The 23,101-nt window shown below is 34.6% G+C and overlaps 1 protein-coding gene across 1 annotated transcript; it reads right to left on the bottom strand.

Annotated features, from left to right (window-relative positions):
- Window positions 1–605: 605 nt before the first annotated feature.
- LOC141714757 (uncharacterized) lies at window positions 606–1,590 on the bottom strand. The gene is made up of 2 exons (XM_074518258.1): window positions 1,504–1,590; window positions 606–1,058 (listed from the first exon to the last, which is right to left on the bottom strand). Exons 1-2 carry the CDS (start codon window positions 1,588–1,590, stop codon window positions 606–608), a joined length of 540 nt encoding a protein of 179 aa, XP_074374359.1.
- Between the last annotated feature and the right edge of the window lie 21,511 nt (window positions 1,591–23,101).

Raw genomic sequence — 23,101 nt, 5'->3', positions numbered from 1 at the left:
ATAATGATTAACCAATCAATAACATGAGTTTCTTGCATTTCCTCCTAGAGGGATCAATAACATGAGTTTCTTGTATTTCCACCTAGGGGCAATCCCTTTTAGGGCGCGCCCTAAGAGAGTTTCAGCTTCATCGACAAATTTTGCATCTTTCGGTTTGATTGGACGCAATCTTTTTCTTCTACGATTAACATAACTCAGCTTATCATAATAACAAGAGTTGTTCTTCATATCTTCAAGATAGAAACTTTGAAATACAAAACTTCAAAATTTTATTAATAATGCGGTCTGGTGCAAAAACTCACACTAGTCCCAAGAGACACTATTGTCAGTTGGGGAATATAGGAAACAAACGAGTGTAAATATTCCACAACTAACGCTAAGTGAGAGTACATGCACTACCCCACTAAGCTAGGAGGAATTTTATTGATGCTAGTCTACTATTCAGGCTAAGCCCTACTTGAGTCAGCTATAGTTCATATAAGCAAGTAAGGGGCCGAAGACGTGCCTTACTGGAAATATTTCCGTAGATGTTCCGCATTCCAAGCTCGAGGACTAGTCTTTCCTTTCAAGTCCTCTAGATAATTTGTTTCTTTCCAAAGTACTGCTCAGACTTTATAAGGTCCTTCCCGATTAGCTCCGAAAATTCCATGGCTAGTTATCTTTGTATTAGGCATGACCTTTCTCAATACTAAGTCGCCAACTTTTAATGGTTGTACTTTGACCTTTCTATGATGGAACATGGATATTCGTTGCTGATAAGCCGCCAATTTTACTTGAAAAGCTATTGTGGCTTCTTCCAATAGGTCTAAGTGAATCCGTTGTGTAACTTCACTATCTTCATAGCAGAATTTACTTCTGCGGAGAGATCCAGCTTCAACTTCTACCGGTACCATGGCTTCACAACCATATGTCAAGATGAAAGGCATTTTTCCTGTAGTAGATCTAGGAGTAGTGTTGTATGACCACAACACCTCTGTAAGCTCCTCTGGAAAATCTCCCTTGTAATCCTCTAATTTAGTTTTTAGTGTGCTCTTGATGATTTTGTTAATAGCTTCCGTCTGTCAATTACTTTGAGAATGATCTACTGCAGAGAAATCTTTTTGTATCATCAAGTTTTCACACAACATCTTCAATTCCTTGTTGTCGAACTGCTTTCCATTGTCAGAGATTAACTTATACGGAATCCCAAATTGACGGATTATAGAATTATAGATGAAATCTACTATCTTCTTTACCATAATTGTTGCTAAGGGCATAGCTTCTGCCCGTTTGGTAAATTAATCCTTAGCTATAATCGCGTGCTTGACGCCTCCTTTGGCTTTAAGGAGTTCCCCAATCAAGTCAATCCCGTACATGAAAAATGGCCAACAACTCGACATAGTGGTTAGATGAGTTGCTGGTATGTTAGAGAAGTTTATAAATCTTTGACATTTATCACATATATTTTAACTAAATGAAACGAATCTTCCCGTAAAGTTGGCCAATAGTAACCTTCCGTAGTACCTTCTCCGCAAGTGATCCACCCACCGAGTGGTTGTCACGGATTCCTTCATGTACTTTTCTTAGAATATTACAACAACCTTCTCCCATGATACACTTCAACAAAGGTTGATTAAAACCTCTTTTATATAACTCACTATCATATTCCATATATCATGCTAATTTGTATCGGGGTCACCTTGATGTCATCCTATCTTTTGAAAGTGTTCCATTCTTCAAGTATTCCCATATAGGAGTCGTCCAAGTTTCCTCGGATAAGCTATCAACTTGCATAACCTTCACAGACGGGATGCTAGGTTTCTCCTAGATTTCCAAAGGAATGACGCCAAACAAAGTTGCTTCTTTTGAGAGCCCTATTTTGCCAAAGCGTCGGCATTACTATTTTCTCCCCATAGGATTTGCTCAACTCTCACCTCTCTTAACTTGTGAATGAGGCTTTGTGAATATCTTAGATACATATATGTCTGTGGTCCTCTAGCTTGAAATCCTCCGTTCACCTGATGTACAACCAACATGGACTCGCTTCAATCAATTAGATTTGAATCTTCATCTCGAAAGCTAGTTTCAAACCACTTATCAGAGCATCATATTCGGCATCATTGTTAGTATCCTTCCATATGAAGTGTATCACACTCATGAGTTGATGCCCCTCGGGACTTTTTAATATTACTCCAGCCCCGACGTCATCGCTATTAACAGCTAATTTCCACTAAGATTCAAGGATTTATTCCTTGTCCTGACATTCTTCATTATTTGGCTCTATTACGACTAATGCTTTTTGTCCATCAAAATATTTAGGAGGGAATCCAATATGAAATATATCAACGCCTTCCCTTTAATATCCGATCTTGACTTCTACTCCAAATAAAATTGTCCTAACTCGATAGCCCACTTCAACATTCTTCCTAAAGCCTCCGATTTGTGCATGACTTGGCACAATGGGTAAATTGTTCTTACTTCAACTTTGTGAGCTTAAAAATATGGCAGAAGTTTTCTTGCAGTTAGTACAAAGGCATATACCAATTTTTCCATGTTGGTATAGCGTGTTTCCACATCAATCAATTTCTTTCTCATATAATACACCATATGTTATTTTTCCTCATCTTCTCGGACTAGTAGAGCGCTATTTGAATATTCCGAGATGGACAAGTAAAGTATTAAAGTTTTTCTGTCTATTAGTTTAGCTCAGAGAGGCGAAGAACTTAAATGTTCTTTAATCTTCTTGAAGCTTCCACACATTCTTCCGTCCACACAAAATCTTTCCCCACGCCTTTTATAGCTTTGAAAAATTCCTTGCACTTATCCGAAAATTTGAAAATAAATCAATTTAGTGTAGCGATCTTCACGGGTAAATTTTAAACTTGTTGGACAGATGCTGGTGATTTCATGTTTAACAAGGCTTTGATCTTTGCCGGATTTGCTTCAATACCGCGAAGATTCGCCATGAAGCCTAGAAACTTTTCAGATTTCGCGCCAAAAATGCACTTTTGAGGGTTCAACTTCATTTGGAATTTTTGTAAAATGTTGAACTTCTCTTCCAAATTTTGACATGATCCACGACTTTTTTGATTTTACAAGCATATCGTCCATGTGGACCTCCATAATCTTACCAATCCGCTCTTTGAACATCATGTTAACCAACCTCTGATATGTAGCTCCAATGTTGATCAATCTAAACGGCATTCTAACAGAGCAATACAACTCTCTATCGATAATAAAAGAAGTATGTTCTTGATCTGGACCATACATAGGGATTTAATTATACCCGGAATAAGTGTCCATAAATCTAAGGAGAGCATGTCATGCCGTAGCGTCCACTAGTTGATCAATACGTGGTAATCGAAAGTTATCCTCGGGACACGCTTTATTTAAGTCATTGAAATCGACACAAGTTCTCCATTTTTTCATTGGACTTCTTTACTAAGACCGGATTGGCTAACCAATCGGGGTAAAATGATTCTTTTATCAATCCCATATTCAACAATCTATCAACTTCTTCTGTCAATGCTTGTGCTCTTTCTTCGCTAACAAGACGATGCTTTTGCTTCACCCCCTTTACTTTGGGGTCTATTTTCAAGTGATGGCATATTACTTCTGGATTTATTCCATAATATCAGCGTGGCTCCATGTAAATACATCTAGATTAGCCTTCAGAAAATCCACAAGCTTTTCCTTCAAGGGGGATCTGAGTGGCAATCGAATTTTTAATATCCTACTCTCATCTTCATGAGAGACCGTTATCTTCCAACGGACCGGTCATATCTATGTAAACTAGCATACGAGATTCGAGGTCGAAGTCAAAACCCTCTTGCTCTTTTTGGGTGCGCCTGGGACCGTTGATATGCCTGGGACGCGCCCGGGGTCTTTTGTTGCACCTAGGGCGCGCCCTGAGCCTTCCTCCAGGAAGGTAGTGTGGTTTGGACCTTCCAACTCCATCATTATATATTTCGTCTCACCTTGAAGTTCCATATCCTTTATTGAGTTACTATCAACACATTATTCCATTACGAACACATCATATCCAACCTCCATATCTTCTTTTTCTATACCCTCATCTTTCACTTCTGCCCGGCTACGTAATTTGTTAACTACTTTATTTTAATCAGCGTCTCATTTCTTCTGAAAATTGACGATAGAACTTTCATAGAATTCCTTAGAATCCTTTTGTCGTACCCATAGGCATCCAGTCCCATAAGGTTTAGGAAACTGTTAGGTCCGTAATCAACTGTAGAGCGGGGTGAATAGAGTTTATGAAAATAATTCGATAAATCTTTAACAGAATCAACAGTTTTTATATTAATCAAATAAAAATTGTTACACAAGTACTCTCTCAAAGGATAAATAATTATCCTTGAGAGCTGCTAGGTTTTTTGAGAGATACAACAATTTGTTACAAAATATATAGTATAAACATAATATGTGCTTATATAGTGCTTAGTTACACAATCAATAAGAAATCCTATTATAGTACAATAAAGGAAACCTATTACATATCCATGTATGATTGCTTCCGATATAAAATCCTTCACCGTCTTGAATTTAGCAATCCTTTTCCTTCTCGAATATCTACTGAAGTGACTAAGTCCTGGTTACATCAACTGCTGATCATCAAGTACTGATAGAAAAGTACTGATGACGTCACCTTCCGTAAGTCCTGATATTAAGTCTTGATAGTTTATCTCCTGATATCATCAATTATATCTAATAATCTCCCCAACTTGTGCATTATGTAATTATGTACAAGTTCTAATTGATGATGTCAAAACTATCTAAATGCAAAAATCAAATAAACATATATAATCTTATAGACAACGATTATCAAACTTTATTTTTTCATTCTGAACTCTAACACGGTCTTGAGCTTCTTCAAGAAACTTCTTCAGCAGATTTTCTTCCATTATATCCAAGTACCATTGTATCCTTTATTTGTGTTCTTTCAACTCATCTGTTGATTCATCATTCTGATAGATGGCAGCCCTGAGATTATGAGTTTCCAAGAGGTAGATCATCCAGTTCCAAAAATCCAATCTTCTTTCCATATGGATTAAAAGTTATGAATTCCCTTCATAGACTCATTTCTATATTAGCTCCTCCAATGGGCATATCAACAACATATTCAGTTTAATCAATGTACTTTGGAATGTAGTTAGATTTGTAAGGCATCCCTCTCTGCTTTAACTGTATCAGGTTCTTTATAAAAGTAGACCATCTTGTAGTTACAGGATTAGTTACCTTGAGAATTGTAGCAATAAGTTCTAATTCCTGCCATGATTTGTCTCTCAACTGTTCTTGAGTCAACCTTAATCTTCTCTCAGACTCTGGAAAATAAATCATTTTTTCTCCAATAAGATCAATAACAATTTACACTGATATGATCTTCTGTAAGTCTTTAAGCATCACATTATCTCCAATTTCTGTCAGATTAGCATGCTTCCTTAGAATCAAAGCATCACCTACAGATGGATCAACATTTGACCTCCCCAGACCACTTGTGATTCCAGGTTTTCTAGCATGAGAACTTCCACTGTAAATCTTTTTTAATGTTTCAGAAAAATCTCTTCTAGGTGCAGGTTTCTTGCTTCCCTGTAGTAGCTTCCTCTTTTCTTCAAAAGTAAGTTCTGGCTTATCAGAGTTTATGTTTTCAGAATCAGGATTTGATAGCTCAGCTTGAATTGGGTTTGAAAAATCAACAACATGAGTAGTATCAGAGGTTGTGATTGGTTGAACAACAACATTTGCTTCTTCATTAACTTGAGCAATATCAGAGATTGACTTCATTTTTTTGGCCCAGTCAGCTCCATGAATCTTCCTTCTTTGATGAGCTTGACTGACTTCTTCTTCAACTCTTTCTTCAGTATCAAAAGCTTGAGCTACTATATAGACTGGATCTAGTAGTATTTTGATATTTAGATGTCATAGATACTGATTTCTTCTTAGCAACAACTTTGGTTTTAGGCTTTGGAGGCTCGGACTTCTCTCCTATCTTCTCTTTCCCCTTATGACTCCTGTCAACTTTAAAGATTTCTTGAGACATCAGAGGTATTTCAGCATCTGCTTGACTTGCCTCCCTTATGACTACCCCTTTGATTGGTCTGTTAGAAGGATCATCTTCATAAGGATCTTGAGAGATAACAACATCAGTATTTGCTGTCTTCATAGAATTCTTGAACTCTTCCTCCCTTTGCCTTAGTTGTTCTAGATCAACTCCAAGATTTTCTTTCTCAAATATTCTTCAACTCACCTAAGAGTCAAATGCTTGAAACTTGGGGTCCTTGTAGAATAGAGTTGTCTTTCTGCCATTTACTTTCTAAGTTTGAAGATACTGACTTGCTTCTGCACCAGTTTCTATCTCCAATGTGCCTTGGTCATCATCAGTAGTTGTGACTTTCAGAGTTTGTTGAGTTGTTGTAGTCACAGTCAATTCTTTAGATTGAAATCTTCTTTCACTTCTCTTACTTTCTCCACCTTTTCTAGATTGAGACCTAGTGACATCTTTTGATGAGCCACTAATCCCAACTAGCATTTCACCACTTCTTCTTACACTGTCCTTTTGTCTCCCTTTATTACCTCCATCAGGATTTTCATCATCAGCATTTGTTAATGTCAGCTTCTTGCATTGAATTATGTACCTCTGTAAGTTGTCGAGACATTTTCTCTTGCTTAGCTTCCAATCTAGCCTGATTGGCTTCAATTTTGGTCTGTCTGTCAATAATTGGTGCACTCTACTTCTGAATTTCCTGATTAGTAGTCAGCTTTAAAGCAATCAAGGATTCTTGATCTGATTGATGTGAGAAGTAGTTGCTTCTGAATATGTATGCAAGGATCTTACTAGCAGAGTAGATGCTTTTAGGTGATTCAGCATATCAGGATTTTGAATTCTCCGTTCAGCTATTTCTAGATGTTCAACAACATTGATTCTGGAAATAGGATATGCACCATCTTTCCATTTAACATTCCAGATATCATCAAAATAATCATACTTCTTGTTAGCATCTAGCTCCTTCAGATTTTGTTGCATTACAAGTTTAGGCATATCTTCAAGGAAGAATAGATCATCCTTAGGATCTATAAGAGCATTTGAAGTATCAGCTTCTTCACCATCATTAGATTCTTCATTTATAACTGGATCTTGAACTATCTGCTGAACTTCATCTCCAGCTTCAGCATTTAAGATAGAATCAGAAATTGGAGTTGTATGTGATCCAGCTGCCTCAGAAACTTCCATACCATCAGCATTTAGCTCTACATCTTTAAGAATTGTAGATAGATGAACTGGAGCTTCAGGATTTACCTCCAGAACCTCAGTGCATGTGGAGTGTTGTGGTGTCCCTGTAGTGGATAGATCTTTATGAATGTATTGTTGTGCTACTATATCTTCAACAACTCAGGTGATGGAATAGTAGAGTGATTGGACTACAGGAAAGTATCATTACTTAGATCTGCAGGGAGATTATCAGCACTTGGTACATCAGAGTTTAACCGAGGGTCAGTAGTCTATTGTTCAACAACTGTTTCTTTTGTATTCTGTGCACCTATAAAATATAACAAGTAACACTTGATATATATGTTCTTTTAAGTAGTCTCCCTATTCCTCACACCACACAGCTTATAACTTTTAATAGTTAGAGTTTCCTCACAAGGATTACTAAATCATGACTCTCACCTACCTTTCCTTTTGCCAGGAAGGATCCTGCCTCTCTTTAATTTTGTTTTTCTCTACATCTTTTCACACAACTCACGCAAAAGACTCAGATAATTTGTCCTACAGAGATAAGAGGTGGCTAAATAAAGGTGATATGTGGTCATACAACTAGAGGTAGTCCTTAAAATAAGGTCTAGATATAATCATACTAATAGGATTTATAACATGCATAATAAATGCTGATTAGACAAAATCAGTATTTAAAGTAAATGCTGATAAAGTGAAATCAATATTTATACATTGTAAATCTGAAGATTCAGCTTCTTTGCAGACATTCAGTGGAGGAACTGGTAAGATATCAGTAGATGGTGGTGATGGACGAACTCTTCCTTCAGCATCTATTACCAATGTCACTGCAGCAGGAGTGAAGCCTTCATTACAACTTTGACGCAATGGTTCATGTGTGGCTGGAGAATCAGGAGTTGCTGGATGACTTTGACACCCAGGTTCTTGTGTACTCTTCTCCACACTTGCAGTGTTTGACTCCTGAGCAAGCTCTTCTTGAAAAGTAGTTGTCTGACTGAATATTTTAGGATCAAATTCCCTACAAAACTCCTTGATTTCATAGACTTCTGCACGAATTCTGGAAGTTTTTTCATCATGCCATTGTCGAATGGACTTTTCACCAAAAGGCTCTTGTTCTTCAATATCTGTTACACCACTTTGAGGTGCAGGTTCTTGTGGGATTGGATCAGGAGTTGTAGCTGATGTATCCCTTTGAGATACATGTTCTTGTGTGCTTGAACCAGTAAATATACCTTTCCCTTATAGCCTCTTGACACTATCTTCAACTTTCTCATGAGAGATCTCCATTTCTCTCTTGCTTTGTTGCTTGATAGGAGAATCAGACAAATTCACATATGCATCAGGATTTGATGAAAAATCAGAATTTGATGAAAATGCCCCATGTGTCTCCTCAGCAATTTCCTGTATGATTTTGAGCAAGTTTTGATTGTAGTATGCTTTGACCGGTCTTCTTTTATTTGGCCTTGGGCTTGTACTTGCATTAGTATTTACGGCACTATGAACAGCATCTGTAGTTGTGCCCCTATCAGTTGATAATACAACTGGTCTTGGAGAAGAATCATATTAAAGGTTTGGAAATTTAGAAGATAAGATAGTATTGTCCTCATCTGAATCTGATTCTAATCCAGCAAGCACAAGTTTCCGCTTGATAGATTCTGAAGGTTTAGAAGCACGGGGAACTTGTTTTTCTTCAATTTTTTACTTAGCTACACTAGGATTTGTAGCCCTCTTAGCCAATTATTTCTTTCTTTTTATAACAGGCATCTTTTGGGAAACGCCTGAGGTGGCTTCTGTTTGTGGTTGTTGTGGTGATTGTGTTTGGGTTTGTGTTTGGGGATGTGTATGGGTTGTTGTGCTTGGGTTAGTTATAGGGGATTTCCAATAGTTTTGGCATGTAACTGAGCACTCTTCCTGTTAGGTAAGCCATAAGTCACAGGAAGCCTTGCAATGAGCAAGTTCCTAGCACTACAAGAAAAACAGCTTCAGACAACACTAATTAGACAACAGTTGACAAAAGAACCGTTGTCCCAAAATGACAGACAACAGTTTTATTTTTCCCTCCTACAACCATTGTCTAATCCAAGGTTCATACAACGGTTTTGTGAACCGTTGTAAAAAAAATGACAAAAAAGTGGAGTTTGCACAACAGTTTTTTAAAACTATTGTCTTGATATGCTTCATACAACTGGATGAGTAACCGTTGTAAAATTTTAGACAACGGTTTTTCAAATATGTTGTTAATCTAACTCTATAACAACGGTTTAAAAAACCGTTGTCTTGTAAATGTAAAAAGGCAACAGTTTATGAAGCTGTTGTATAAGAGATCCCGAGATAACGGTTAATTTAGAAGTCTTTCTGCTGTATATTTACCTTTCAGACAAGTGTTTATGAAAATTCTAGTCTTATTATACATCAAACAACCGTTCTTAAATAAGGTTCAGACGACGGTTCTCACAAGACAATAACTGTTGTTTATTTATAGGAAAACGTGGCACCATCTGATTGGTGGAAAATATTTTACCAGGATCGCTTTGTTGGAAAAATCTCACCCATTGATTGACTTCACCTAGATCACTTAGTTGGCACAATAAGAGCCCTTGATTTTCTGAAGGTGTCACATCACGGTTTTTTTTAAAAATTGTTGTGTGATATCGAATTCTTAAATTTTAAATTTTTTTTTAAATTATTTTTTAAACGATCCAACCATGCAGATGTTAAAGTATATAGATTTTAGTCATATAAAAAATTTATTAAAAAATTCAAACTAATATTGAATGACTTTATAAGAAAAATTCGGTAAAAGTACTACTACCCTAAATGAGATTCTTTCCAAAATAACAAAATAATTTATTAAATTTATTTTTTAGACGATCCAACCGTACGAATGTTAAATTGTATTGATTTTAGGCATGTGAAAAAATTACAAAAAAATTAAACTCATCTTGCATGACTTTATAAGAAAAATCAGGTAAAAGTACTATTCCCTATAATGAGATTCGTTCCGGATCAACAAAAAAAATTAAAATGATTTTTTGAACGATGCAACCATACGGATGTTAAAGTATATAGATTTTGGTCATATTAAAAAATCATAAAAAAAATCAAACTTATATTGAATGACTTTATAAGGAAATTTCGGTAAAAGTATTATTACCCTCAAGGAGATTCTTTCCCGAACAACAAAATTATTTTTAAAAATTATTTTTTAGACGAGCCAACTGTAAGGATGTTAAATTATATAGATTTTAGTCATATGAAAAAATTATAAAAAAAAATTAAACTTATCTTGCATGACTTTATAAGGAAATTTCGATGATGGTACTATTACCTATATTGAGATACTTTCCTGAATAAAAAAATTATTTTTTTTAATTATTTTTTAGACGATCCAACCATACGGATGTTAAAGAATATATATTTTAGTCATATAAAAAAATTGTAAAAAAAATTAAACTTATCTTGCATGACTTTATAAGAAAAATTCGGTAAAAGTACTATTACCCTCAACGAGATTCTTTCCCGGATAACAAAATTATTTTTTTAAATTATTTTTTAGATGATCCAACCATACAGATATTAAAGTATATAGATTTTAGTCATATGAAAAATTTATAAAATAAAAAAATTAAACTTATCTTGCATGACTTTGTAAGGAAAATTCGGTAAAAGTACTATTCCCTATAATGAGATTCGTTCACGATCAATAAAATATATTTTTTAAAATGATTTTTTGAACAATCCATCGATACCGATGTTAAAGTATATAGATTTTAGTCATACGAAAAAATCATAAAAAAAATCAACTTTTCTTGAATGATTTTATAAGGAAAATTCGGTAAAATGACTAATATTTACATGAGACTGGTTTACGATTATCTGAAAATTAATCAAACAATGGGTTTTACGACGTAATCCGTCGTTTGATTACAGACGACGGTTTATTCTCACTTAACCGTTGTAGAACGGAAACTCATACAACGTATTATAAATCATTTGCTCTAGACTGTTGTAGAAATACTACAAATACAACGATTTTGTATTATATCTATCAAACCATTGTCTATCACAAATTAGTATTTAACGCAGTTTAAGACCTATTATTTCAGAACTAATGATCTTTAAATTATTATATAAATATATATTTAAGTATTTTAAAAGTAAATGAAAAATTACATTAAATGAATATTTTTTAGGACAAATGTCACTCAAGTTGCAAGAGATGCTACACTACACCATAATTGTTAGCGTAGACTAATAATAAATATTTTTTTAATTTTTAAATAAAATAAAAATTATTTATTTATTTAATTTTAAAAATAATTAATTCTAATAAAATTATTAGAATAATTATATTAAATTTTTATTCTAATAGTTTTCTTAAAATTATTAGAATAGTCATTTGAGATTCGTAAAAGTTCTATTCCCTATAATAAGATTCCTTCCCGATCAACAAAATTATTTTTTAAATGATTTTTTGAACGATCTAACCGTACAGATGTTAAAGTATATAGAATTTAAATTACGGATAACAATTTTTTTTAATTATTTTTTGAATGATCCAACCTTACATATATTAAATTATATTAATTTTTGTCATGTGAAAAAATTATAATAAATTCAAACTTATATTGCATGTCTATATGAGAAAAATCTGGTAAAGGTACTATTTTATAACGAGATATAACCATTGTAATAAAAAATATAATTTATTTTATATAATATGCATCAATGATTTTTTATTCTTCTAAATCTTTATATTTTTTTCAAAAATAATAACTTTTGATAATAACGTAGTAACATCAACCAAAAGCTAAGGCCCGGAAGATGAAAATTTGGGCGGCTAATTTTGCCCCCTTTGTGAGACATTTTCCCCTTTTTTTGAAAGCATTTTTCCCCAAAACATACTCGATCCCCAAAATACTCTCCATTCTTCTCTCTTTCTATCTCTTGCTCGACATACATACTAGTTTTCTTGCATCTGATTATTTTCCAGGTGATTAAATTTGGGATTTTTCTTTTAGGTTTTAGGTATTTAATCCTTAACCTATTTGGGAATATGATGATGCTTATGATTGGCTAGTGAATGTGAATGATGAGGTGTTTGAGAGGTTTGATTTTACGATTTATGAGTTTGAGAAGGTGAGGGAGAGTGGAGAGGTGGTGACTTTGAGGGCGGAGAATGGGGGAGGTGAGAGTTTGGGGTTTTCGGATGTCAAGATTCCGTTTCATATTCCATTGATTGTGAAGCCGCAAAAGCAGTATAGGATACTGGTTAATAACTCTAAGGAGCCATTTCAGCATGTTTGGTTGCAGAGAAGTGAGGATGGTTAGGAAACTACTTATGCTTATGCTTACAATGGAGGCTGATGTTCGTTGTGGACTGGAAATCTACTGGATACATGAGTACTAGTGGATTCTCAAGGAGATCTATATGTCAAATCTTCTGATGTTATCTTAGCAAGTAAGAATAATAATGAGTCAGCATAGCAATTTCAGTAATGTCTAATTTAAGATTTTTTTTGATTGGTTCTTCACTTATATTCAGGAGAAAAAAAGAAGTCGTATGTTCTTCATATAAAGATGTTCTTTCACATATATACATTCTACTTTTTTCTATAGGTTTGGCTCAATAAATGTACTTGTTCATATGAATATGTAAAAGTTAAGGAACAAATGTTAACTACATTTTATGAGCATGTTTAAAAGCATGACATCCAAATTGTTGTGTTGCTTATGTTGAATTGTTTTGCTGATTATGAAGGGTTTAAGGTGTGTCATTCTCTACGAGAAAGAACTGGATCTAGTACAGGTACACTTCTGCTTTCTAAGATCAAAGAGTCATACCCTGGAAATTTGATGCTTACTTTCTCAGTCTACAAATTATCCAGTCTTAGATATTGTACCTAGAGGCCTATTACAATCTTGCCTGATCATCAACTTGTTAAAAAAGCTGCTAAGTGCATGGTTCTTAACAAAGAGATTTTACATGACATTTGCCTCCACAACTTAAACCTGGTTGTAAATTTTATATTCATATTTGTATTTTGGTCATGTAATTATGTATATACATTTATTGCAACTTCCAAGTTTATTTATTTGGTTTATATTGGTTAACAGTTGGTGATGTCAACTTCAGATTCACAATCACTTGATATCACAATATCTAACATGTTGCCTGCGGTTCCCAGGTCAGCTGAACCCTGACCTCAAAAAAGCTAGTTGTGAATCTTTATACACTAGTGGGTTTTGCACCTCTTAATAATTTGGTACCAATCACTTAGCTGCACCTTAAATATAACTCATGCAAATATTTGCCTCCACTTGAGCGCTCCAGATGTTTGTAAATTTGTTGATGATCTAGGTTGTAGATTACATGAGAATAAATATTGGTTTGATAATTGGAGATCAGTAGAAATTGATGTGTAATTGTTTAAGTTGGAGGTTATTGTTGAGAAATAGGTATAACTGTTGAACTGTGGGTAGAATTGGTTGATTGTTAGATAATGTCAAAGAAAAACAAGTTTAGGAGGTAGTGGGGAAGGCTCCAATTCTGGTACTCTTCAGATGATGCCGCAAGACATTTTAGGATATAAGGAAGGTATTAATTATGATATCAAAAAATAATAATTATGTTTTAATAAAAAAATTTAAAATTATTATGTTAGTTTATTTAGTATTAAAAGAAAACTTGTAGGGTATATTATTAAAAAAATCATATAGAGAAGCAAGGAACTTTCTAAAAACATTATAGTACTAGTACTAAAATGGAGATGGCGTGTTGGAGAAGGAGCAACCGAAGAAAAAATCAAATCCATTATGAATTATTAGCTAGGAAATATGAAACTTTGTGGGAGGATTCAAGTAGATCTGTTAAAACCGTTGTCAATAAGCCTAATATGCCTGCCAAACCGCTTCCTTCAAAGACTATTATCATCAAGAGTTGGTATCCATTTCTCTCTTTCTTGTTTTTCTTTTACCCCAGTCTTACATTTCTCTATAAACCAAATTTTATATTTCCCCCAATTTCTGATTGTTCTTTGTCAAATTAATTCCCTTTTTTGTTCTGTCATTCATGGTATAAATGGAAATTACCCATGAGAACCTGCTTGCATTCTTTTGTTAAACACAATATACCATGGACAAATTCTTTTATATATCAGAAAAACAAAGTTTATCTGTTTCATAAGTACCACTATTATAAAGGCTAAGAGGTTTGATTGGTAAAAGTATGATACTTTATCTTTTCATTTTATTAGATTGAATTATTTAGTTACGTTGATTTTTGCTCTCAGAGATGCTATTTATGATATCTTATATACTTTCTCTCTTTTTCTTTAGCACACAATGCAATCAATTCAAGATGAGAGCTACCAAAGTCAAAGATGGTTTTCAAAATGGCATCCCAGGAATCAACGTGCTTGTGAATCCGGAAAAGGTATTCATCACCATATACTTTCAATGAAATTCCTTGTACTATTAGTGCCATATCATAAATAAAAGATATTTATGCGCTGCCTTCCTGGATTATCAAGATCCCTATTTCACTTATTGAATCTTTTTTGTGGGTATTACTTATCTATTACTTATTGAATCTTTATTTCATCCAACCATGGAGATTGAGGGCTCCCAACATTTGCTTCAGCTTCTGATGTTACCAGTTCTAGCTTTGATAGGGGAAGCTAAATGGTTGGATAGTTGGTGACTGTGAAGAAATTAGCTATAGAAAAATGTATATTTTTAGCTAAGATTTTATAGTAAACTCTACATAGGTCTATTCAAATTTGTATTTAAGAAACTTCTTAGATGATATGATATGTTTAGTTTACCAAACCATTGTGTGTGAAAAATAAAGTTATAGTTTTAGTTTACCAAACATTTGTCTAGTGTTAATAATATTTGCTTTCTCAACACTAACAACTTGTTACAATATATTTCTTACAACGCTTTCTTAGCATAAAAAACTTGTAATAATATATTTCAGCCAACAGTTTTGTAAAATTAAACTATTGTAGATTGAATAATCACATAATTCTTCTAGATAACAGAATCGTTGTGTTAAGTCATTTCAGACAATGAATCTAGTTTTAGAAAGTGTTGACTATAGAAAAGAAGGACACCACATCTTTCCATGAGAACCGTTGTGTTAAAGATATTAGATGTTGGTATGCATTTAAGAAATGCATGAATAACACAATGTGTGACAACAGGCTGATTTAATTAAACCGTTGTTTATACCAACCTTCTCACAATGCTTTGATATGACCTCGCTGTTGTCTTGGATTCAAACAGACAACAGATGGGTACCGTTGTCTGAGACGCGTATCAGAAGGCGCCTCAATATTCAAAGGTATTGAGGGGCATTAGACAACGGTTTAAAACTATTGAGTCACCCTGTTTTTCTTGTAGTGTAGAAACGAGAGGAAACCTCAAAGGAGCTAAATTCATCTTCTTTTCATCTTGTGAAATTAAGTCAGAAAACACCTTTTTTGTCAATTTAAATACTGACATTATTTGATTAGATTTGATAGAAATATCAAGGAAATAAGAAGTCCAAGAAGACTAAGACAGAGAAGACATAGATAATTTGTTCGGGCTAGAGGAACACTACTTTGTAATTTGTAACTTAAGAAATCTGGAAATTGAATATGTAATCCAGAATGTATTTAATATCTTTATCTGTTTTGAGGCTGTACTTTTTCTTATTGGTAGTTGTGTTATGCTTAAGAATTTACTTGTTGAACTCTAACAATCAAATAGGGCGGATTGTAAAGCATAATGTATTGTAAAATGTAATCGAGAAATTATAACTCAACATTAAACAGAAATAGATAAAAAATATTAAACTGAGAAGCACAGGAACCAAAAAGATGAAGACATGATTCATAAAAAGAATCAAAAGATGCAAATGACTCTCTAAGTTCACACTCAGATCATGGGAAGAAGTTCATTAACATGTTCAAGCCTCCATGAAGAATATACATCAAAGGACTTCTAGTATCAGTTACATGGTTTGATTTGATGTATTGAAGATCAGGGGTTCAATGATTAAAGCTAGGAATAACCTTCCAAGATGTATCAGCTTTGCAGTACAAAAGGAACTGAATTATATCAACTCTTTGTTAGTTGTTTGTGAACCAGACCAGTGCACTAAACATCAACAATACAGAAGAGATTTAATTCAGCAACACATGAAAAATATAATTGATACAACTATTGGAGATAAAGAATTTCACTAAGGAAAATGTTAGTCGTAGGTTGACATATGAGTCGCAGGTTGTCATGCTAGTCGCGGGTTGATATGATTAGTTGCAGGTTGGCATGATTGGTCGCATGTCGATATGTTAAGTCACAGTTTGCATTGTTAGTCGTAGGTTGGAGTTAGTCACAAGTTGAAAACTTAGCCAATTTAAGTTCTTAGTCACAGGTTGATTCCTCAGTCGCAGGTTGTTGTGGATATGTTGTGAACTTGATGATTTCATTAACAAAACACCTTAGTAGATTTTACTTAATGAAAAATTTAGCACTCGACGAATAAGGAATATAGTCCCGACGGATAAATCAATATAGTCCCGACGGATGATGATCAATCATCCATCGAGTGAGTAGCTTGTGTAATAATGAGTCTGTAGCACATTTCTGCATACACCTTGTTTAGTTTCTATAGTAGCACTCAAGTCATGTTGACTTTAGTTAGATATGCAGAATAGGTTGATTAATTGTACATAGATGATGTCTTGTAATTCTGCATAAATGAAATGAAGTCAAGTGTCAGATAGCTATCCGACGGATAAACAACAATGCCATTCAACGGATGATCAACAAGGTAACCCGACGGATGATCATGTACCCGACGAATAATCAATTCAAACATCAGTTGACAGTGACAACACAGTCACATGCATCGATTGTATGCAAAAGAAATATGGAAGCCTATTCAACTGGGTTTTAGAGAACAAAGAAGCATTGCCATTTCCATACTATTATGAAGATATTCAAAGATGCTAGAACAGAGTAATGAAGAAGCATTGTATTAGACTTGATAGGTTTTGTTTTATTATCTTGTCTTATTACTTTGTAATCTTGGTGATATATAAACCAAGAAGTAGCAAATAGAACAACAAGCAACTAAGCAAGATCATTATTCTCATAGAAACATTTGTAAGCTGTATTCTTGACATATCTCTGAAAACTTAGTTGTTCAAATTTGCAAGCAGCTGTGAGCTAATTGCTACACAGAGTTCCCTTGATATAATATATATCTCTGGTGGATACAGTCAAATCCACCAGAAAGTTTTTAAAGACATTTTTATTGATTCATTCCAAGTTATTATTCTGCAGTTTGCAAATCAATTCATATAGTTATATATTATTAAGATAGAATATTTTATATCTTTGTGAAAAAGTTTCAAGAATTCAATTCAACCCCCCTTCTGTAATTCTTGTTGCATTGTTAGGGACTAAAAATTGGTATCGGAGCAAGCTCTTGATAAACAAAGAGTTTAAAGATTACAACAAAATAGCATGATGAACAAGAAGGATGTTGGAGTCAAGATTTCTTTTATAGACAAAGATAATTACCGTCACTGGAAGTTAAAGATGCATCTTCATTTACTTTCTCAAGATGAGGCCTATGTAGATTGCATAGAGAGAGGCCCTCATGTACTAATGAGAGCTGCAACTGGAAATGAGCCATCAGTCCCCAAGCCAAGGCATGAATGGTCTGCTCCCGATATTGAACAAGTCAGGAAAGATAAGACGGCCATGAATATCCTATTCACTGGAGTTGATGGTGACATGTTTGATAACATCATTAATTGCAAAACTGCCAAGGAAGTTTGGGACACTCTACAGATTATCTGTGATGGCACTGAGCAAGTAAGGGAAAATAAGATGCAACTACTCATTCAGCAATATGAGCATTTTTATAGTGAAGAAAGTGAGTCTCTCACTGACATCTTTAGTAGGTTTTAAAAACTACTAAATGCTCTGAAGTTGCATGGAAGGGTCTATCAGACAAAAGACTCCAATCTTAAGTTCCTTAGATCTCTTCCAAAGGAATGGAAACCTATGACAATCTCATTGAGAAACTCTCAAGATTACAAGGAGTTTACTTTGGAGAGACTGTATGGCATCCTAAATTTATGAGCTTAAAATAGAGCAAGATGAGAGGATGTACAGAGGAAAGAAGAAAGGAGGATCCATTGCACTAGTAGCTGAGTTAGAGAAAGAAAAGAAGATGAAGATGGAAGCTGTTAAATCAACTTCAAAGGTCTATGAAAACATGGGGAAGGACTGGAAAATATTGAGGCTAAAACAGAGGCTAAAAAGAAAAACAATAGAAATGGTAAAGTAGGAATTAACAAGCACAACAACTACACACCTGATAAATATGCTCCTAGAAAAATCTGTCAAGTGTGGTAGTGTAAATCATTTGTCTGTTAATTGCAAAATTACCATGCCTACTTCCACATCTGTGCCACCTCATTTTCCCAACATGAATGCCATTCCTTCTATGCCTATGAATGCTATGTCTACACATAATATGAATGCACAGTTTGCTAATATGCCATTTGCACCTAATCCTTATTATGCTGCATTTAGTATGCCACAAATGCCATTTAGCATGCCTTACTGGAATAACATGTTTACAAATAGCATGCCATTTCCTGTTAATCAAAATATGCATGATAATTCTGTTGTAATGAATGGTTTCAAAGGTTCAACTCAAATGACTAAGGATAAATCTGATATCCCTAAGTCAAATGAGATAAAGCCTAAGAAACAGAACAAGAAAGCTAACAAGGCAGGACCCAAGGAAACTTGGGTACCAAAATCAACTTGATTTGATTTTGATGTGTGCAGGGAAATATAAAGAATCTATGGTACTTGGATAGTGGTTGTTCAAGACACATGACGGGTGATTCTACCCCGCTCACAGAGTTCAAGAAGAGAGCTGGCCCAAGTATTACTTTTGGAGATGACATCAAGGGTTATACTGTGGGATATGGCTTGATTTCTAAAGACAATGTCATCATTGAGGAGGTTGCCTTAGTGGATGGTCTCAAGCACAATTTGTTGAGTATCAGCCAGCTTTGTGATAAAGGCAATTCAGTAACCTTCAACTCAGAAGCCTGTGTTGTAACTAACAAGAGAAGCAACAAAGTGGTTCTCACTGATGTGAGAAAAGGAAATATGTACCTAGCTGACTTCAATTCATCAAATACAGAATCTGTTACTTGTCTTCTCAGCAAAGCAAGTCAGGATGAAAGTTGGTTATGGCACAAGAAGCTGTCCCATCTAAACTTCAAGACCATGAATGAAATAGTAAAGAAAGAACTGATTTGAGGCATTCCTCAACTGGAGTTTTCTAAGGATGGATTGTGTGATGCCTGCCAAAAAGGAAAGCAGATCAAAGCATCATTCAGAAAGAAGCTTGATTCAATAATTGAAGAACCTTTGCAACTGCTACACATGGATTTGTTTGGACTAGTCAATATGTTTTCCATCTCAAGGAAAAGATTTTTCCTAGTAATTGTAGATGATTTCTCATAGTTTTCTTGGACATATTTCCTAAAGTCTAAAGACGAGGCTAGTGAAATCATCATCAATCACATAAGGCAAGTCAATAATCATCCTGATTTCAAAGTTAGAAGAATCAGGAGTGACAATGGAACTGAGTTCAAGAATTCTGTCATGAGAGCATTTTGTGAAGAAAATGGGATTTTGCATGAGTTTTCAGCAGCAAGAACTCTACAACAAAATGGAGTAGTAGAAAGGAAGAACATATCACTTATTGAAGCTGCAAGGACAATGCTTGAAGAGTTTAAGTTACCAACATATTTCTGGGATAAAGCTTTAAATACTGCATGCTACACTCAGAATATTTCTCTGGTTAATGAAGCAAAATGCATGACTCCCTATCAATTGTTCAAGAACAAGAAGCCAACTCTAAACTTTCTTCATGTCTTTGGCTGCAAATGCTACATCTTGAGAAATCAAACTGATCAGAATGAGAAGTTTGATGCTAAAGCAGATGAAGGAATTTTTGTTGGATATGCTGTTGGTAAAGCATATAGAGTCTACAATCTAAGAACCAACATTGTTGTGGAATCAATACAAGTTGTGTTTGATGATAAAAAGATTGAAGGACTATAAGATGGAGATTACCATGAGAGCCTCAAATTTGACAATGTGGAGATGGTTAGTGATGACGGTGATGATGAAAGTGATCAAGAAACTGTATCAAAGGATAATGCAGAAAAATCTACTACCAATAAAGCACAAAATTCAACATCTGTCGAGTTGCATAATGCTTCATCCGTCGGGAGACAATCTGCCTTATCCGTCGGTACTCAAAATTCACCATCCGTCGGGTCATCAAAAGAAGCTGAAAGTCAGAATAGATCACTTACAGAAAGATCCCCTTTATCAAATCCAAGATCCATCAACTCAGGGGGAGTTTCTAACAATAAAAACTCAATTACACATTAAGACAACAATGAGGCTTCTTCATCTAGAGCTAATCTACCTCAATAAAGGAAATGGACAAAGGATCGCCCCTTTGAGCTCATCATTGGTAATGTTTCTTCTAGAGTTCAAACCAGGAGAGCAACTCAAGAAGAATGTCTATAGAGCATCTTTCTTTCCAAGGAAGAACCAAAGAAGGTAGAAGAAGCTTTGTTAGATCCTGATTGGATTTTAGCTATGCAGGAGGAGCTAAACCAATTTGAGAGGAATAAAGTATGGAAGCTGGTGCCCAAGCCTAAAGGAAAGAATTCAATAGACACCAAATGGGTATTCAGAAACAAGATGGATGAAAATGGCATAGTAGTCAGGAACAATACTAGATTGGTTGCTAAGGGCTATTGTCAACAAGAAGGAATATATTTTGATGAAATATTTGCTCCTGTTGCAAGACTTGAAGCTATCAGAATCTTCTTAGCCTATGCAACCCATGCCAATTTCAAAGTCTATCAAATAGATGTCAAAAGTGCCTTTCTGAATGGAGATTTGCTGGAGGAAGTCTATGTCAGTCAGCCTTTTGGTTTTGAAGATCCAAATTTTCCAGAATATGTTTACTATCTTTTGAAAGCACTTTATGGACTGAAGCAAGCACCTAGAGCCTGGTATGACACTTTGTCAAAGTTTTTTTTAGAGAATCACTTCACTAGAGGTACTGTAGATAAAACTCTTTTCTTTAGAAATGTTAATGGCTCTAGTAAACTTGTTCAAATTTATGTAGATGACATTATTTTTGGCTCTACAGATGGAAAACTTTGCAAAAAGTTTGCCAAATTGATGCAAAGTAAGTATCAAATGAGTATGATGGGAGAACTAACTTACGTCCTTGGTTTGCAAGTTAAGAAAGTTAGTGATGGAATATTCATTAGTCAAACTAAATACATTAATGATTTTTTAAAGAAGTTTGATCTAATGGATTGCACATCTGCAAAAACTCCCATGGCCACTGCAACTAAGCTTGAATTAAACACTACTGAAAAGTCTGTGGATATTTCAAGTTATAGGGGCATGGTTGGCTCACTTCTGTAATTAACAACTAGTAGGCCAGATATAATATTTGATACATGTTTGTGTGCTAGATTTCAGGTTGATCCTATAGAATCTCACTTAGTAGCTATTAAGGGAATTTTCAGATATCTCAAGGGAACACCAAAACTTGGCATTTGGTACCCTTGAGATTCTGGTTTTGATTTAACTAGTTATTCAGATGCAGATTATGCAGGTTGTAGAATTGATAGAAAAGTACAACAGGAACCTGTCAATTTCTAAGAAACAAGCTTGTGTCCTGGTTCAGTAAAAAGCAAAATTCAGTTTCTACTTCTACAGCTGAAGCTGAATATATTACTGCTGGCAGTTGCTGTGCACAGATTTTGTGGATGAAGAACCAATTTCCAGACTATGGTCTGCAAGTGGAAAGAATTCCCATTTTCTGTGATAACACAAGTGCAATTGCCATCACTGAAAATCCAGTACAGCATTCAAGGACAAAGCATATAGACATCAAGTACCACTTCATAAGGGAACATGTAATGAATGGTACTGTGGAACTACATTTTGTTCCAAGTGAAAAGCAGCTTGCAGATATATTTACCAAGCCACTGGATGAATCCACTTTTTCAAGGTTGGTAAGTGAGTTAGGTATGCTAAATTACTCTTAAATCTTTTCAGATAATCTGCAAGTTGTAATGCAGCCAAAATTTTAATTGATTTTTCAGTCATAAATGAAATTTTGGCTAAGTCAAAATTTACATCTCGACAGATGATCACTATCCATCGAGTTTGATCATCCATCGGGATACATTTTATTAATAAAATCAATTACTTTTCTGGAATATTTTATGACTCGACGGATAACTGATTTATCCTCATCCGTCGAATTGTCTGAATCTTAGCCGTTAATTCCCTGAACATTATCCATCGAGTATACTTACAGTTTATAAGTATAACACGACGGATAATTGAAGGAATTTTTACAGTTTATTTCTAAACGACTATTTTGGGCAATTCTTATTGGTCACTTTATTTTACTTTATTATTTCTGACAGTTATTTTTGAGATAGTATAAAAGCATAATTCATTTTCATTGCTTTTCTTTTATCATTCTCAAATAATCTGCTCTAAATTCTCTCTTTCTCTAAAGCAACTATCATCTCTATCTCTGCAATTTCCACTCTCTAACAATGACACCAGTAGTCAAGATCATGTCACAAACTGGATACATCTATGAGAAGAACAACTTCACGGCTCTAGTAAATAAGGGGATTGAACATTCAAGTGACTACCACAAAATGATGGATTTTGTGAAGGACTGTAAACTCAGCTATGCAATACTAGAATCACCCACCATCTTCT

This window comes from Apium graveolens, chromosome 3, assembly GCF_009905375.1.
Source record: "Apium graveolens cultivar Ventura chromosome 3, ASM990537v1, whole genome shotgun sequence".
Lineage (NCBI taxonomy): Eukaryota > Viridiplantae > Streptophyta > Magnoliopsida > Apiales > Apiaceae > Apium > Apium graveolens.
This window is presented reverse-complemented; position numbering and strand designations above follow the sequence as displayed.

Bases quoted from the DNA above. Each gene is read 5' to 3' on its own strand.
- LOC141714757 (XM_074518258.1), bottom strand. From the start codon at position 1,590: ATGGGAGAAGGTTGTTGTAATATTCTAAGAAAAGTACATGAAGGAATC. The intron at 1,059-1,503 runs GTACTACGGAAG...AGTAATTGACAG, and splicing joins GTGGATCACTTGCGGAGAAG to ACGGAAGCTATTAACAAAAT.